The sequence below is a fragment of the Equus quagga genome, chromosome 8 (assembly GCF_021613505.1).
Source record: "Equus quagga isolate Etosha38 chromosome 8, UCLA_HA_Equagga_1.0, whole genome shotgun sequence".
Classification (NCBI taxonomy): domain Eukaryota; kingdom Metazoa; phylum Chordata; class Mammalia; order Perissodactyla; family Equidae; genus Equus; species Equus quagga.
The window spans coordinates 1,799,473-1,818,568 of record NC_060274.1 but is presented as its reverse complement, the minus strand read 5'-3'; the positions used below and the strand labels follow the sequence as shown (position 1 = coordinate 1,818,568).

General features: G+C 44.0%; 1 protein-coding gene across 3 annotated transcripts in view; it reads left to right on the top strand.

The window, feature by feature from the left end:
* SMOC2 (SPARC related modular calcium binding 2) overlaps positions 1–19,096 on the top strand; it is a 170,348-nt gene that overhangs the window by 70,951 nt on the left and 80,301 nt on the right. For 2 of the 3 annotated variants that reach the window (XM_046670363.1, XM_046670362.1), the window contains exons 5-7: positions 4,431–4,478; positions 7,727–7,777; positions 8,714–8,788. In XM_046670363.1, coding sequence (XP_046526319.1) covers positions 4,431–4,478; positions 7,727–7,777; positions 8,714–8,788 — 174 coding nt within the window. Of the gene's footprint in view, positions 1–4,430; positions 4,479–7,693; positions 7,778–8,713; positions 8,789–19,096 lie in introns of all 3 variants that reach the window. The other variant, XM_046670361.1, reaches the window with a different exon arrangement.

The following is a 19,096-nucleotide window of genomic DNA, read 5'->3' as shown; positions in this document are numbered from 1 at the left end:
GCCTTCCTCCTACAACACCACCCCTTCTGGTGTTCCTGGTCATTCAGGTCACCTGCATACTGTCCTGACTAGTAGGAGGGCAGAAGCAGCCATGGAGCTCCTGAGAGAAGCCCAGTAATTTTTACCCTGGAGGAAGGGCCTAGAAGGGATAAGGAAAACGATATTTAAGTGCAAAGCTTCATGGGATCTCCGCTGTCAGAGAGCCCAGTGTCATCTAGCTTGCTCGAAACTGCAGCCAACAGAAGTGCTTGTCCAGAAAACACGGGAAGAATGCACCCCTCTCTATTTCTGTTCCCCTTTTCTTTCTTTCTTTCTCTCTCTCTCTATCTTTTTTTTTTTTTCCTCTGTAGCAAAGCCACGCGACATTGTAAACCTGCCCCTGGACGTGAGGTTCCCAGAAAGGGATAAATCACTGTGGCTTGTTTGGCTGTGTTCTGAAGGAGTCATCAATCCTGCGTGCTGGACAAGTGCTCGCCCGCAGAGAGCTGACCTCATTAAACCTCTCACTCCTCCTCCAGCCGTGCACATCACAGATCTTCCTGTCCTTCCTTGTTTTTAAAGGGCACTTAGGACTTGTGAAAGAATCTTGTCTTAGACCACCAACTCTTTAAGCAAAACACTGTGTCCTCCACTGGGGCTGTTTTGGCAGCAAGTTGGTATTGCTGAGCGAAGCTGGATTTGAACCAAGGCCTTAGAGCTACAAGGCTCAGTAGTTCATTATTCCTCCATTAAACCTTAGACATTCTCCTCACATTGTGTTTCTGTGGTTTCCTCCACCAGAAACACATACGCTAATTGCTAAAAAAGCCACCCTTTTAAGATAGCATTGAAGTGGGATGAGATCTCACAAATGGAGGGAATTCAAATGTGTCCTTTGAAACACGGATCTGTGGAGCAGCGATCAGCAGAGTCTTCCTGTGGACAGTGATTAGATCCTGCAGGTACAGCCGATGAGCCCAGGGTTTGCAAAGCTGTTTACTGTCTTCCAGACCCCCTATTTCTGGACCCCCTTTCTGCACCTACATCTTAGAATCTTGCCTGTTCCAAAATCTTGGGAGTTCTTCAACAAAGCCATATCTCCAGAAAAAAACAATAACGGTTGTTTGTTGTTGTTGTTCTGGATTCGTGGATTCTAGTTTGCATAGTTGCTTTGCCATGTGGACAGTGATGTTCACCTGTTTCCTGCATCCTTGAGGACAGGATGCTACAAGGAGCGCTGGGGCAGGGAGGTTGGGGGAGTCTTTTTGTCCAGGCAATTAGAAGATGAAATAAGTGCCCTTTAGAATCTCCTCCAAATTCTGTGTGGTAGCGTACAGTCAAATGTCCCTTAATGATGGGGATATGTTCTGAGAAGAGCATCAATAGGCAATGTCATCATTGTGTGAGCATCATAGGGTGCATTTACACAAACCTAGATGGTACAGCCTATGACACACTTAGGCTAGACGGTACTAATCTTATGGGACCGTTGTCGTGTATGAGGTTCATCGTTGCCCGAAACGTCCTTATGTGGCACATGACTGTATTTGAATCATGGAGTAGATCATCGAGGGACATTTGGTCCTGTCTTAAAATTATTTCTTGTATATTAACACAAGATGGAATTATTTTCTTATGGCTTATTTAAGTAAATACTGATTGAATTTAGGGGGGCTGATGAGCAAGCCCTGATATTGGTTGTGTTGATGCAAATAATCCAGAACTAATCTATAAATGAAAATTGGAGTGAGTTTATTCTGAGTCAGATCTGAGGACTAGCTTAGCCCAGTGCCTTCCTTCCTTAAGGAAGGAAGGGCACCAAAGAAGTGGGGTGTACAGACTGCTTATACACCCTCAAAGAGGTTGTTTTATGTGATTGAAATGTCCCTTTTACAATAGTCACGAGATTGCTCTGTTAGCACAGCCATTGATGGACACAGCAGGGTGGCAGGTCTGTTGTCTGGAGCTGGGTGGTCACAGATGAGTGCAGCAGTCAATTCCTAGCCTAGAGAGAGATGCTTATCCTTAAGGAAATGCTAAGATGGGGGAAGTTGCACCTTTATCTTAAGGGCATTTGTTTTTCCCACAGCAAATGCTTAAAGCACATATATAATGCATGCTCAATGGCCATGCCAGACTCTTTTGGAAAAACAAAGTCAGGCCAAATTAGGTTTGCACAAAATGGCTCCCTCATGTACTCCAGTATATCCTGTTGCTTGCCATTTCTATTTGTCCGTTGATTCAGAGAAAGAAGGAAAGCCTGAGGGCGGAGGTGGATAATTTCTAAATGTTGTCTTCGGATCTCAACCTCAAATCGAATTGGGTATCAGTAGCTCGTATTCTTCAGTCCTTAGCTTACAAAATATTATCTTAATTCAGGGGAAGAGCTCTCTCGTGGGGGGCATCTAATTATTATTTAGGATATTTACATTGTTAAAAAACAAAATACACAACTGAGTAAATCGAGGATCTAATGGGCTTTATGAAAGGATTCATGAATCTGGCAGCACCCCACCTAGCAGACAGGAGGGTGGTCTGAGGAGCTGTACAAAATGGAAGCTTTTCAAAAGCAGAAGTGGGGGGGTGGGGGGAAGGAAATTATTAGCAAAAGAAAAGAAAGAATTACTTCAGCCTGGACATGGGGGAAGGAAATGGCAGGGGTTTCATCAGGCAGATTTTCTCAGTAGACTATTCAGGAAATTGCAGATTGACTGTTAAAAAGGTCACATTCCTGGGATGGGTTGAAACTGTAATTAAATCTTAGTTTGCTGTCGTGGGGGCAAGGACTCCATTTTGGGCCTGTTACTTCTTTTTAAACGACATTTAGCTCAGAATATTAAAACCTACATAGCTATATTCAGAAATACTTCCGAAATACTATCATTTCCAGTCAAAAGTAGAAAACCATTTTTTGACTCATGGCAGGAACACATGATTAAAATAAACTAATGACTAAGAAACGTAAGCTCTTTAAGAAATCCAGACTCAAAAAGAGATGATACAAGAGGGAGAAACAAGAAAAGTAGGATTCGGAACATTTTATGAGAGGCCACACAATGAGGCCCATTTCATATCCCAGGGAATTCTTACCAGCAGTAAAATCCTGTGTTTTGACGCCTGGAAATGATGTAACATTTCACCGATGGTAACGCAACAGCTGGGAATGACCAACAGCTGCTTTAGGGAGCGCCTAAAATGGACAAATAGATGAATGGGGAGAATCGTGGTCCTTCTCATCCACAGAAAGAAGTAAACTTCCAAAAGCACGTTATTCAGTGATTTTGTAGACACACAGCCGGGAGGAATGGGTGTGTCTCCTCCCGTGCTGGAAGCAGTGTGGAAATATTTGGAGCAGAGACCACGGAACAGTCCTATGAGAAACCCACTCCGCTTTCCTGGGGTCGGCACTGCTGGATACAGCTCCAGTGTGTTTGTATTTTGTTCCTTTAGGTGAATCCGCTGACTTGAATTTGGGTAAGTGTCTGGGAACCTGTCACCTGAATGTGATTTACATCAGTATCTCCAGAGAATGAGTGGTACCCACAAGGCTATATCATCTTCTCTGTCCTTCAGCATCCTTTCCTCCAATAAGTCGTTACCTCCTGCAGCACTGTTATGTTTCTAAGAGACAGATAAACATTCTCAAAACATCTCAAGTTTATTCGTTAGTATAAATGTTGGTCTATGTTTCAATGTCATATTCAAAATCGAAACAACAATGGATGTCAAGTTCTATGTCATGAGCTGTATTTGCTAACAAGTATTACCTCGCATGTGACTTTGGTAATTCTAAGTGAATCCTGAGTGGAAATATTCTAAACTGAATCGGCAGATAAATTCTAAATTACTTCTGAACAGAACTTTTTTGTCTTCCTTTGAGTAGGTGTAATAATGATGAGGAAAATGTTGGTACCTCTAGCAGTTTCAATCTAATGGGGAAGAAAGAACCATACCTCATATTTGTAACACAGATATTTCCTGTGCTCCTTTACAAAAAGGTGGTTCCTCAATTTTCTTTTCTATAAATTGGTATCAAGCTGACCCTAGGGTTTTTAATTATGTTTAGTTGCACAACTTTTTATAATTTTAAAAAACATTGGCTTTTTCAATTCTAATTCACTCTACTGCCCCAACATGGGATATATATTAAGAAGGTTAATATGACATTTTTCTGATGAAGAAACTGCAATATATTGTACAGTAAAGGGTCTTATGTACGTGTTCAATTAATTAGTACCGAGAAGTAAGACTAGGCTTACCTTTCGTAGTCTAGAGCTTGTGACTTCAGACGACAGTATCACACCAGGGCACTAGATAGCTTATATAATTTAACTAGAAAATGACAAAGCACTGTGAATTAATCAAAACAGAGTAAAATATTTCTGTAACAATTATTGATAACCCTTTGGAATGAACAAGGAATAATTTCTTTCCTTATTTTCCCCTTTTAGGTTCTATAAATGAGAAATTACCCCAACGTGAAGGCACAGGAAAAACAGGTAACTATCTTAAAATGAATTTTTGTGATGATCTGTTAAAGCTAATCCAATGGGTGCCTTAAAATAACTTCTCAAGTTATAATTTAAACGTATACTAGAGATGATAATGAGAGCTGGGGTGATTTGTTAATTATTTATTCATTCAACAAATGTTTATTCAACCCTTAAGATTGGTGGTTCTGGGCGTGCCATCTGCCCACCTGTGTCCCCATAAGGGCATCTCAGACTTGGCTTGTGCTGGGACCACCTGTAGATCTTGTTAGGTTCCACCCACCTGTGGAGGGGACTTCAGCTTTACGTGTAATCCCAAAGCATAGCAATCGTTGAGGACCACTAATAAAGATGTCTCAACTCTTCCCCATAAGAAAGAGCAACGTCTTTTCCCACCTATGACAGTCAATTCCCCGGGGTTGGTACTAACAAGAACCAGATAGAACAGTTAAACATTTCCTTTGGAACCACTTCGTGGCATCCGGGCTCTTCTCATCTCTCGGCTCTGCCATGAGTCTCATTCTGTCCCTGAGCCCCTTCCTCAGCGATCACCCTTTTGACCTCATTACACGTTTTCTATTTTTATCCTATATCAACCTTTAAAGTCAGAAGTCATTTCCAAAATGAAATCAAACAAATGTTTTAGTACCAAAATCTTAGGCATTTTTTTTTTTTGAGTATAGGAGCCAGTAATAAAGAAAAATGGTAAAAAAAAACAAATAGAACTGAGTTTTATTCAACCTAATTCTATTAAGTATGTACTGAAACCACGATGGGCCCTGCCCCAGCCTTGGAAAGATGGTAGAGTCTTCTTGTTTTAAGATAAAGACCTGGGATAGGCATGAGCCAGCAGACGAGGCTCTGTCAACTGTGTAGAGAGCACTCAGTGGGGGTTTACAGGAGGTAGGAGTCAACCAAGTGGCTTCGTGGAAGAGGAAGTATTTGACTGGGCCAAAGATTGAGTGCTAAGGTTGGGACAGCTCTAATGTTGAACAGAAAGCCTCATAGTTGAGGAAAATGGCCCATTTTCTAAGTAGAAGAAAATGACAGGCAGGTATAGTCAGCATACTGACTGGAGAGAGGGTTTATCTTTGGAGGGGAATGAGCTAAAATTGCACAGAATGTTAGAAAAAGCTGCTTGGATTTGAGTCTATAAGACATTGGGGTGAGCATAGCAACACTTTTTAGAGAAGAGGAAGTGACAATATTCATGATTAGAGAAATCGATCAGATGCTGAAGGGGAGGAGGAGATGGAAGGAAATACTATTTCAGAGGGAGCGCCCTCATCCTGCTCATTGCGATGTCTGTTGAATCCACTGTAAAAATTAAAGAAAAAAAGTCCCCAGGAATCAGCCTGCAGGCACAGAAAGGAATGCAAGGCAAACATATTCCTTCTGCTGAAGCCCCTTGATCCACGTGCACGTAGCGGAGGAAATACCTGAACTTAAGCAACAAAGCTGGCTTATGGGTGAAAACGAGACATTTAACAAACTCTAGTAGAGGGAAAATGAAAAGCGCGCAGCTCTCCACGGCGGCGTGTCTTTTTCTCAGGGCTGAGTTCAGTAGGTGCCGCTGGGTTTGTTATTTGGGGACAGAACTATTCAAGGGACCAGGGCATGGGCAGTGGCGTGAGGAGCGTCACGCTGATGGAGGACAGATGGCCAGAAACAGAAAACAGAAGAGGCAGTGGTGCTGAAAGGAGGGGTAGGAGGGAGGGCGGGATGGGGGCCCACGATCATCATCATCCTCTCAATGATGCCCCTCGCTTGCCTGCCACCTTGGTTAAGCAGCTGAGTTCTCAGTCTGGCACGGACCCAGTTATTTGGGAACAGGCTGGTGGCCCCAAAGTGGTGACCTGCTGAGACCTCAGCAAAAATGCGCAGCACTAACAATGCATTTCATTGTTGTCATTCCAAAAGACTTTTAAATATGCTCTTTAGAGACTTTTTCTCAGTTTGTTCTTTTAAGAGTTTCAAATATGTTGAATATGTTCCCCGTTTGATTTAGTTTCTTGGAAGAAGTTGACAAACTATGCAATAGCGAAATACTGTCAGTTTGTGGTTACTATCCATATTAGACTTGGACATCTCCAATAAATGATGTTACATTTTGTCAATGTTTTGACAAATAGCGAACTTTTTTCAAGAGATTGTTCCAAGTTAAAGACTTTTTTAAAACTTCTTTTTGGTTTTCCCCTGAAAAGAGCTTACGAGAAACCTCATTTTTATTCTTCAGACAGCTGGGAAAGTATGAATCACAGATGACTAGATAAACCTGCGGCTGTCCTTTATCTCCAACATGGTTTATTGTATTTTGGCCCTGAAATTATTATATAACAAAATCGCATGAGTGAGCTTGAGTGAAAAAAAACTAGGCTGGTTCTTGGGAGCGCCCACAAAGCACCTTGTAATCGCATCCCGGTTGGGGCCCCACTTGTCTGGAGCAGGACGTTTAGAAACTCAGTCACTATGTTGTCCTGCTGTGTCTCAGAACTCTTTAAAAACTTATATTTTACCGGGGAACCCAAAGTGTGTTTTTCAACCAAATAAAGATAACTCATTTGGGATGTATGTCTGCAATGAAATGATGCAGAGTCTTTTCAGAATCCACACTCTCTTTTCCTCCAGTCTCTGACAATTTCACTTCTGTCCCCTCCACCCCATCCCTGCCCTGCTCCCCTTTCCCCCCACCAACCTCAGTCTCTCAGATGTGTCATTCTACTGCACAAGTGCACAGAGAGGGTCTGAAGGTGTGTAGAGATGCACAGAGCAGCAGTTCACTGCAGGATTCTTTCCGCTCAGGAAAGCAGGGCCCTGTCAAGTATAGCTGCTTTTCCCTCACCCCACACCCACCCCTGCTCATCTCTCTCTTCCTCTGTCAACTCGCTGACTCTTATGCCCTGAGTCTCCATTCCTTCTGCTACATTTCTTTGCTCATGTTATTTCTATCTCTCCCTCCTCCCTCCTGTGTATTCCTATGGGCTCTGAAGCTTTAGACCCACACCTGACACTGCCTTCAGGGAACGTTGTTCTGAGCCTTGAGTAGCATTTTAAAGCAGCAGCTCACTAGAACATCCCCGTGTTGTTTTAGGCAAGCCCCTGCCTCAGTGTCCACTGTTACATGGGTCCTGGGTTGTGGTTTGGATTGATCGGTGGGGGCTGTTTGCAAATCCTTAGCATCCATCCTGTATGCACACTTACTTAACTTACTCTCATAATTGTAGTCTCCTTGCAAATCTTTTCCGTTCTGAATTCAGATGATGCCTCAGCTCCCGCGTTGGAGACTCAGCCTCAAGGAGATGAAGAAGGTGAGCCCGGGGCAAAATAGGGTCTTACGGGGGGGGGGGGGGGGGGGAGTAGAGCGAGGGTGGTCACGGACCTGGGAAGTGGAATGAAGTCATCTTGTTAGAACTGCACCCAAAATGGACGGGATTTGGCCACTTCCAACTTTGGCGGGGCACCCACTACCTTTCCCCATGGCTTTGAAGCAAGGATTTTCAATGTGGCCATGGTGCTTCCATACGGCACAATGCAAAGGCCTTTCTTTTAAGTCAAAATCTATGAGTTGAAATTTTATGATTGGCTAATAGAAAATATATATTTCAAAAGGGTGCCATAGAGTATGCCGTTTCCGCTGTTCACTTTCACATCTTTCGCATCATGTGTTCACCACAATGTGCTGCACCAGCTGAGCTTTGTAAAGTACCACGTGTGAAAGATGTTTCTCGGGTCGGCTTCAGGGTGGTTCTCAGGCCCAGAGCGTGACCGATCCACACTGTAAAAAAAATCTTATTAGACAAGATTACTGAAAAAGAGTCTTATTCCTGGTGTTTTAGGCAAAAGTTCTATTTTACATCTTGCACGTTGTGCTGAATCTTTCAGCTGAGTGAAAACCCTGTAGATTGCATGAATCTCTCTCTTTACCACATAAGGACATGTTTCTGTATATTCATCTTTTTGCTAAAATCCTTTTCTTTCAAGTGGTGCCTGTCTGGATTCATATAGCTTTTATTTACACTTATGGATGAAGACAGAAAGTAAAAGATTATGCTAAAAACTTTTATAAATGTATATTATTATTTCCATATGTCTCATGCACATAATCATTTTAACTGTTTCTTTAAAAATGTGAGATATGTATTTATTTATTAACTTTTTTTTGGCTACCTGCTGACATCTTTAATAGAGACACTGTGTTTTTATGATGAATTAAAAACAATTATGATTTTATTTTGCTTTATTAGATATTGCCTCACGTTACCCTACGCTTTGGACTGAACAAGTTAAAAGTCGACAGAACAAAACTAATAAGAATTCAGGTAAAAATGGGCCCAATGTCACTTTGTAAGGAGCTATTTAATAGATCTAGAAAGTGGCTTGTTTTCTTGAAGTTAAGTGTATAGTCCATCTTTTTCCTTGCTTACCAATGAGTCGTGCAAATAATTCTTATGACTTGACCACCAAAATATTGTTCGAATTTTAGTGTTTTTGTTAATTTTTTTTAAGTTCTTTAAAAGGTTTCTCTGTATATGCCAAGCAAACTATAGTTTTAGGCTAAAAAATGGAAATATTTGGAAACGAGTATTTGCTTTTGACCTACTTTCAGAGATGTCAAAACACACGGCTAATTTAGTTCAAAATCCTCGAAACTGTGTGGATTGCGTTTGCTACAAAAGAGCCTTTGACAGACCTTTACCCTCTAAAATGGACTGTTTTAACATTTTGTGGACAGGTAATGGGTCCCTTCATCTCTGGTTAGTGCCTTTCACAGGTTCCATGAAAACTGATTCTGTAATTTTCATTCACTCTGTCGGTTGATGGCGAGTGTGCTTCCTCCGGCCTTTTCAAATGAAGTTTTTCATAAACTCTTGTTGGAAGAAAGCAGTCATTCTAGGTTTAAAGTATTCAGCTGCTGAGGGAGCACAGGCTCAGTAAAAACATGAATTTTCTGTGATGGACCTCGAGTGAAAAAATTGCCAACATTCACAAAGGCAGCCTCAGCATTCGAGCTTTGTTCCCTGTGGTTACGTGTTTCCCTTCAAAGTGCATTTTTAATATTAGTTTGCGCATAAACATCAAAGTTTATCAATGCTCTGGCTGCTAAGAATGGTTTGGTTCTCTTTCCAACCACCTATGCCCCTTACATACACACCTCACAAAGGAGCCTTGATGGAAAGTGCCTTAGTCTTGGTATTTTGCTGGCTACTGGAAGCCCCGCCACAGGCTCTATATGGTGGAAATGTTCACTGATTTACAACTGCAAAGGCACCAGGAAGAATGAGCCATGAAGGTGCAACAGGAGGGTGCAATGGAAGAGGCCAGATACATTCTTCCTGCCTGGTTTCTTCCCCGTGATGGTCCTTGCTCACCACCTCCAACTCCAGTATCTTTACTGCTCGGCTTCATCTTGTGACTGCCGAGAACGCCTTGGCTGCCCCTCCTGTTGGGCTGAGATAAGAAAAAGAAAAATTCCTATGACTATCAGATACATGTGTACAAATGGCAGGGAAATTTAAAACATATTTATAGAATTTGCAAAATCTTTTTCTCAGAAATTATTGTTGTGGATGTTTTCCTATTGCATAAAAATAGTAACCTGAAGGCTTCTCTTGTGAACTTTAGAAACTGAGTTAGTTTTGTTCAGTCTTGTCACTGTGTTTCCAAAAGTCATTTGATTTGTTCTGTACCAGGTAGATTAGGGCATGGGAAATTAATTAAAACTTTTATGTTTCAGATTTACTGGTGCATCTTGAAAGCTTCTTGTGGGAGAAGCAATGTGGCAGTACCTAAACTAAATTTAAGAAACTAATATAAAATTATTGTAAACAATGTCACTGGAAATGTGCATCTTTTCAAAAGCAATTTTAATGGTCAGTAGGCAACTATTTCAGGTTTTGAGGGTAAGTTCCATATAAGCTCATGGAACAAGCACATTTTTGTGTTTCACCCATCACTTGCTGTTACCAGGTTTTCAGGTCTTTAAATGACCTGTCAATTATAATTAACCAATAACGACAGTGCAGGCTTTCACTATTTAGTGGGACTGAAAATAATGTTTCAGGAAATTCCGGTTTACATAAGTTACCCTACACTATAATTTGATTTAAATCAGCCTAAATGGATAAAACATAAAAAGATGACATTCAGTTGATTTATAGACATGGGACGTGAAATTACCGGATTATGTTTGTGTTTAATATCAGTTGTCCAGACGCCTGTCCTTTCTGAGGGTCTGAAGAAAGTGAGGCCTCACTGGTATTTTAAGATATTAAAAATACTATTTAATTTATTAAGTCTAACAACAAAATGGCAAAATGCATGGGTTTACGTCATGACTACTGTTGTCACTGAGATTTCAAAATCTTCAAGAGATAGTTGTGTTTAATCCTTATTTAACTTTTATTTTTAAAAGATGCTTTTACTAATAATCTTTTTTTGGTAGAAGTAGACACATTTATTGAACAAAACATAAATAATTTGTGACATTTTTTATTGTGTATTTTAAATTTTTACCTTGTTTTTCAGTGCATCTTCGTGTTCTTTTACAGAAGAGGCCAAACTGAGACTGCTTTGCTTTTTTTCCCTGATGTTTACTTATATCAGTTAAAAGTAGTATTTTTTACCAATGAGTTTGTGTTAAAATAATATATTATTACTTTTGTTATCAAATACATGGCATATGTTGGCCAAGCATAATGAGTGCATCTCATGTGGATGTGGTCAAATATGCTTTGGAGCATATAGCAATAGTAGTTTTTTTAGAAGGAAACATTCTTTCACAAGAAAATAAAGTACTCCTTGTCTATGAGAATTTACACCTTGTAGGCACTCAAAAATGTTTACTTATTAAGTTAATAAAAAGTTTTATTATTACATGTTCCATTGGCACTCTGATGGCATCACTGCTTCTTCTTTTCCTAAAACAAACTAAATGAAACAAAAAATAAACAAATAGATAGCTAGAAAAGACGGTTAACTAAGTACCATTGCAGTTTGACTACTAGACTTTTATTAATTGAAATTCAATGTAAATATAAATGAAATATTTTCCTATTGTTTCACTGAGCAAGAAGAGCATCACTTCCATTACATAGGTCTATATATATTAAATAAATGAGTGAATCTGAAATTGCATTTTACTTAAGAATGTATTACTCAATGTTTCCTATCAATATATAATTGTGTCAATTTATTTCTTGACTTTTTAAAGACATCTTATTATATTCAATTTTATTATTCTACTCATAGAAGATATAAAAATTGGTTACAAAATTTTACCAGATGAGAAGTTTTGTAACATATTGTCTTTTAATCATATAAAATTCATTCATATATCTGTTTATTAAACCAATACTTTTTCCCTGTGGTACATTAAATGCTTCTTAGATTTTTGTCTGATTTCCTTTAAAATCAATCTAGAGTATTAACGAAGAGACTGCGATGTGATGTTTTTTTGTTAGTTGAATAAGCTATTAACACCATCACAAAATCACAAGGGCTGATCACGAATTACAGATATCAGTGTGTTTAGGATTCCGCAGCCCTTGAATAAAACGAATTTCTATAGAGTGAAAGCATAAAATGGTACCACTTTAAAACAAATTGAGAGGATCTCACCTGTAGGTCAAGGAGATACTGAGGCTTGTGTCACAGTGTCTTCATGGCACTGTTTGCAGTCACTCACCTTGCTAATGTGACTTATGGAGAGGGGAGCCCAGAAAGAATGAGGAGAAGTATAATTAATGTAAGGCTAACTTTGCAAAATTTTGGTAGAAAGATTATTCTGTGGGATACATTACTTGAAAAATCATCCTTAAGCTGATTGTGTTCATATTTATGTCTGCGTGATTTTTCTTTCAGGCTTTATTATTTTTTACTTAACAAGAATGAGAAACAGATTATTGTCCAACTATTTTCAAGTGCCATAATCTTTACAAAAACTAAGAACCAGATTATAGCCATCGTATTAATTTTTCCTCTGAATATACTGATCTGTTAAATTCATGCCTAAAAAACTTGTCTTAATTTCTATCCGTTAATTAGTGTTTTGGGGGATCTTATTCTGGGTCTGTTATCATACCTGACACTGAACAAAATGTGGAAGGAGTGAAGGATAGGTGTCTGAACTAAGAAACTTCTGTGAAAATATTTTTGTACTAGGAAACAAAAAGTCACTATTGTTTGAAATATGGGGCACTAATTAGGACCAAAAAAGGAGTTTGGGGAAGAGAGGGTGAAACAAGGATAGATTTAAATGGATGTAAATCATGCAATTTTAGAGCTAGAATGGATCCTAAAGATAATTTAGCCCAGCCTCATCATTTTCCAGATTAAAAGAAAAAGCAAACAAAATCCTGAAGCTTAGAGAAGTTGAGAGGCTTCTTCATTGTCACAGGGCCATGTAGTGACTCAGTGCTATTTCTGATTTCTCAAAGTTATCGGTTAGGTTTCATGCAGAAGCCCAGGTTTCAGAATTGCCTTGCATAACCAATAGGATTAATGGGAAGTCACAGAGTCCACCTTACCCAACCCATTTAATTTAACAATTGAAGAAACAAGTGTCAAGAGAGGCAACAAGACTCGCTCAAGGAAGCGCAGGTGTCTACGTATTTAAAAACGTTCTGTTCCTTAAGAAGAAGGCAAGTTGCAAAGGCATAAACCTCCAACGGAGACCATTCCCAGTTATCCGAGAGCCTCACTCATGGGATAAACTCTCATAAAGTTGAAAGGACTTCTCATTACGTGCTTTACACCTGGACTGGAGTCCAAAGGATCGATTCTTCTGGGCAGTTATTTCTAGTTATTGCATTTCTAGTGTGCGTGTTCCTCATCAAAGCTTAACTTTGGACATCACTCTCCTACTTTCTCTAATAGCACCTCCAGGCCTAGACGTTTTCCTCTGGGAACACACAGGGCTTCCAGCTGCCCTCCCTAATCCCTACCACTTACTCCTTCTCAACTCATCCTTCTTGCCCTCTGTGCCACTCATGCGCCCTGTGCTCCATCCGAGGATGACCCTCGCCTTCAAAATCCTCCATACCTTGCGACATCAGTGCCGCGTCACAACTCTTCTGTCATGTCCAGCCACGGGTCTGGGTTCCTTATAACGTTTAATAACAAATTTGGTCTCTTTTTTTTGTTTGTAGAACGTATTCATAAGCTTTCCCTTTCGTCCTCCGAACAACCTGTCATGAAATGGTATTCCGGCTGAGGTTAGAGGGCATCCCACCGGCCTCCTGCCCGCGGCTTCTGTAGGAGCGTATGTAGATGCAGTGATGGCCCCTTGAATATATACACGGTTTGTGGGGAGATGAGGTATTTTGCCACGTGACTCTTTTAACCTAGAAATACCGTCTTCCTTGCTTCAGCATCAGTGTTATTTACCTCAGACCTCCTTCTGAAAATATTTTTACCAAAGTAAATAAAATTTTAACACTGGGAAGAAAGAGATTGCCATCAAAACCTTTTCTTTATTAACAAAGAAAATGATTGCAATTAATTTAGCAGTTAATAAACATTATCTCCCCTCCCCCCCACCCTTCAGTGTCATATTTGGCCTCACAACATCTGAGCATCCACTTTGACACCAAATGGAATTCTTTCTCCCTCTAAGGGGCTCTCCTGGTGAGAGTGATGCATCCGCATCGGAAGCTTAGGGAGAGGGGACAGACTTCTGAACACCTCCCGCTTTTTCCTTCCTTATTGTGGAATAGCAGTGATGATACTAAGAAGTGTTAACGTTTCTTGTGCGTACTCTGTGCTAAGTACCTTCCGGGCCTCATCCCACTGCCTTACTGAGCCCTCCTAACAAACCGGTGAGGTGGGTGCAGCTCCTGGTTGTGCTCCCCAGAGGAGGCGGATGAAGGTTATCATGACTTACAGATGACACAGGAAGCCATCTCTGAAAAACGAGACTGAAATGCCATCTGATTGCCCGAGTCATGCCCCAGCTATGGTGCTGCCGAATGGCACTGCCTCCTCCGCCCCCGGAGGTGCTCCACTGGAGAGATCTGTATCACTGTGCTTACTTATCGGGGTCAAGCAGCTGCGGCCCCTGTTAAAGTGTAGACGGCGTACAGGAAGCCATCCGTGGCCATTAAGCCTTTAGTTCAAACCCTCTGTTAAACCGAGGGAGAGGGCAGAGTAAGCTGGGTGGGGACAGACGGGGATGTTTCCCGCCGTGGCCTGCTCACGGATCTCAGAGACAGTCCCACACAGAGAAATAGACCCTCCTGAGTCACCATGTCTTCCACTGGTCCGCCCCTCATGTCTCCTTTCTCATTTCCTCCTAGAGAATTCCTCCTGATCCGTGTCCTCAGTTTGTTCCCAGCGCAAACCTTGCATGTCTTACCTACATTCTCATTCACGTCCTCCTCCTGGGATGGCATACTTTGCTTTGTAAATATTCTCAACTCCTGGTCGTCACTGAGTCTCCTTGGACCCAGTTCTTCATGTACAAATGGCCTCCCCTCTCTGCCCCCTTTCTGCCCACCCTGGCCCACCTGATGTCTCCCGCCCTGGGCATCACTCTCCGAATCATTCGTTCCATACTCTCCAGGCTGTGCTTTGGTTTTTAGAGATACATGTATCTCCTGATGTTTTTTCTGCCTACTTGGAGTGAGGTCTTATTGACGACAAAGATTACATCCTGTATGGCCACAGAGCTAACCCCATGTCTTCACAATCATTTATTATTATCCCGTGACACCAACAGTGTCAGCCACCAGAAACACAAGACACAATTGGACAGCTCTCGTCTTCGCAGACAAGCGATGGTGGACGTGGCCAATGTGCAGAAGAGCCCTGAGAATATTTTCTATGGGATAATTCATTGATTAAAGGAAGGAAAATGCCCAGAACAAAGGCACTGGCCAGTGGCCAGAGGCCAGGGGCTGTGAACATGCTTGAGGCCATTTGTGGGTGTTGGGGGCCCATGGTCCAGGGGGCAGGGGAGGGATGGGGTGGCCTCTGGGTGACTTGTGGTTGGGTGGGACTTGAAAGTGAATGTTCCTGAACTGGACATGAGGGTGGGTATAACTGTGGGGAGTGTGCAGCACCCCCAGAAGGGACTGCTCAGAGGTGACAGGCAGCCTTCAATTTAAAACCAAGAAGGGGGCCATCCCTTTATCTTGGTTGCACTGGGCCCTTGACTCGGCTCTGGCGACCCTCAAGTCAGGGCTGCTCACTCACAGCAGGAACGTGTGGAGACGACACTCTAAGTCTTCCCTCCTGGGCCTGACCGGCTCCTGTGGGAGGCAGAGGCCATCCGCATGAAAACCGGGGGCCTGGAGCCAGAGTTACTGCAGGAAGCAGGAACGCGGTGAGCAGGAGACGCAGAACCGAGACACAAAAGAGGCTGAAGCCATCGTGAGTCAGCAGAATAGTATGTGTTTCTGGGGTGTCAGGGGGGACCCAGAGATGCTGGGGCATCGTCACCCCAAAGAGGGCTCCTGGAGGTGAGACAGGAGGAAAGGCAGCTCCTCTCTTCTTCAGCTCTTCTTGGTCGAGGCCCAAGAGCTTCCTGCCTTTGGAAGGAGGGCAGGGTCTGGGGGAGACTGGGGAACTCCCCGGGCCTGGGGTTGCAGCCTGCGTTCACCTTGCCTCGGGGAGGGAGGAAGTCAGCTCCCGGCTGCCAGTCATGGAAACCTCTCTCTCAGGATCAGACTAAGGAGCTGAACCTGGACCGCAGGCGGTCCCCGGAGCAGGGCATGGTAGCTGGGGGTTGAAAGGCAGTTGTGAGTCTTGGCCTGATGGCAAGGTGAGTTCAAGGTGACTCGGTGCTGCTCTGCTGTCCTTCAACGGAACTAGCACTGTGTGCCCGGATGAGTCGTGTCGCCGGAGGAATGCCTTGTCATGTGGGGGAAGGTAATGCTACTTCTCTTCCAAATTCCATCTTTTTGGGGCCCCCAGGGAGATCCTGAAGCGAGTCCACATGGGCCTGGGCTCTCTCACGCTTCTGCTGCTGTTGGCCTCCTGGCACAGTGGGCAGGTGCTCCCTCGGGCACTGGCTCTGTGGGGCGTGTTTGAAAGGACCTTTACTGGTCAATCAGCGGGAAATAGAGCAAAGGCAGAACCTGGAGAAGAACAGATGGATTTGGAGGAGTTGATCATCTGCACAGTGGCGAGGAGACAGGCTCCGCCCTCCCAGAACCGCCCCTCTCCTGGGTCCAGCTGTTGCGCCCTCTCTGCTCTGTCCACAAAGCCTCTGTCCTTCAGAACTCGGATGCTTCCTGCATTAGTGATTTTTCTTTTTCTGTCTCCGTGGGACCTCTAATTGCTGACCAAAGAGGACAAGAGACCAAGTGGCTAATGGGAGAGAAAAAAATTACGTGTTGGGAGCTGTTAAACACATGAGCGAAACTCAGCCTCTGTTCTGTGTCCACCACGGTCATCAGCCCAGTGTTTCCAAAGTGGGGGACCATCGGGTCATCTGGTCCAGTGTTTCCAACTGGGGACCATCGGGTCATCTGGCCCAGTTTCCAAAGCTTGGGACCATCGGGTCATCTGGTCCAGTGTTTCCAAAGCTGGGGATCATCGGGTCATCTGGTCCAGTGTTTCCAAAGCTGGGGACCGTCGGGTCATCTGGTCCAGTGTTTCCAAAGCTGGGGACCATCGGGTCATCTGGTCCAGTGTTTCCAAAGCTGGGGATCATCGGGTCATCTGTTCCAGTGTTTCCAACTGGGGACCATCGGGTCATCTGGTCCAGTGTTTCCAAAGCTGGGGACCATCGGGTCATCTGGTCAAGTGTTTCCAAAGCTTGGGATCATCGGGTCATCTGGTCCAGTGTTTCCAACTGGGGATCATCGGGTCATCTGGTCCAGTGTTTCCAACTGGGGACCATCGGGTCATCTGGTCAAGTGTTTCCAAAGCTGGCGACCATCGGGTCATCTGGCCCAGTGTTTCCAACTGGGGACCATTGGGTCATCTGGCCCAGTGTTTCCAAGTGGGGACCATGGAGTCATCTGGTCCAGTGTTTCCAAAGCTGGGGACCATCAGGAGGATCAGGGAGCATGTAGGCCTGATATCTCAGACTCTCTGGCAATGACTGACCATGACACTTCCGTCATGGGCTCCCGAGGAGGTGAGGTCCCCAGGAAGTTGAGTCATGTGCTGAGGCCCAACTGGCTCCTGCAAATCCCGTCTTCTCCGTGGAAGCCCTGAACCCCTCTCCTGGAGCCCGTGCCCCAGCACTCTGCTCTGCCATGGACTGGGGGACCCATCTGCGGAGTTAACCCAGATCTGCAGAGGTCTCACCACACCGTGGGGATATACAGGCACTTCATGGCTTCTGTGAGGTTGGAACACAGAGGGATCTGCAGCTCCGGACAGAATTCCTGCAGACCTGGGCCAAACTGGGTTCAGATCCCCAGACACTCCACCAGCCACCCCCGTGGCCCTGGGGCCTGTGACTGGACCACATACAGAGCCCAAGCTGACACCCTCAAATCCCCAAATGCCCTGTATGGGGCTGGGAGGGTAGGGTGGAGAATGAGCACGTTCGTGCGGTGTCACCTGTTCAGACAGGATGGGGATCCTGGGCAGCCTACTTCTTCTGCTTGCTCTTCATGAGCCATGTTATCATTCCATCCACATAGCCCCATAAGACCAGTGTGGTGGTTGATTCCAGTGCCCATTGGGCTGTGGAGCCCTGTCATTTGGTCAAACAGTAGATGGTTCTAGTGTGAAGGGGTTTTGCAGATAAGATTCACGTTTATAAGTTGACTCTGAGTCCACAGCGCTGCCTCGTGGACTCATCCTAGCAGGACTAGGGGGACCCGAGATGTCAAGTGGGAGTGTCCACATGGAAGTAGGGAGTGGACTCTGCACTGTGGGTAACTGGGGATCTCTGCTGCCTGTTTACGTGGAGCCCCCACTTTCGAGTTAAGTCCTTCACCCTGATATGTGGACACTGAAGTGTCCTAGAGTGTGCGATGCTGTTCCAGAGGGGCTGTAGAGGGTCTCAGGTCTGCCGTGGGTGGCTCCCACTTGTCATCTCCTGGTAGTAAGCATGCAGTGTGTGGTCCAGCATCTGGGGTGTCCCCCTGCCCTGCTCAGGGGGATGCTGAAGCCTTGTGACTTCCCTCTTTGTCAAGGCCAGTATGTTGGCATCTCTGCCTGCCACCCGGTAAATACAAGTTTTAATGGTCTAGAGTGGTCTGTGGTGTTTCCCCGTTGGAGATACCATGTTGATGACAATTGCTGTGGTGTTAGGAACACCGTCAATGTTACTGGCTTTGAAAATCTGCTGGTTTGGGATGGCTGAGGTTTCCTCTCCCCCTACACGCACGCACCTGTGTTTTCACCCTCTCAGGCTCACGGTGCCTTTGACACTGGGCTGTCACAGCCCTGGCTGGCTACGAGCGGGGCACCGACAAAGGGCCTCATCCAGCTCTGGGGGTCCGTCTGCATGGCCCCTGGCATGGGCAGCTGCCTTTGGGGTGCCAGCAGCCTCTTGACATGGTCAGAGGTACAACGTCGCAGACAGAGCCGAGTCTGGGGCATTTGGCATTTGTTTCATTATTTATTTCGAATCCGAAGTTGGCGATGGAGCATGTCTGTTTTTTCTTTCTGCCTCTGGCTCTTGCAAAAGCCGAGTGTTGGGCCAAGGAGATGACCCTTTGGAGACC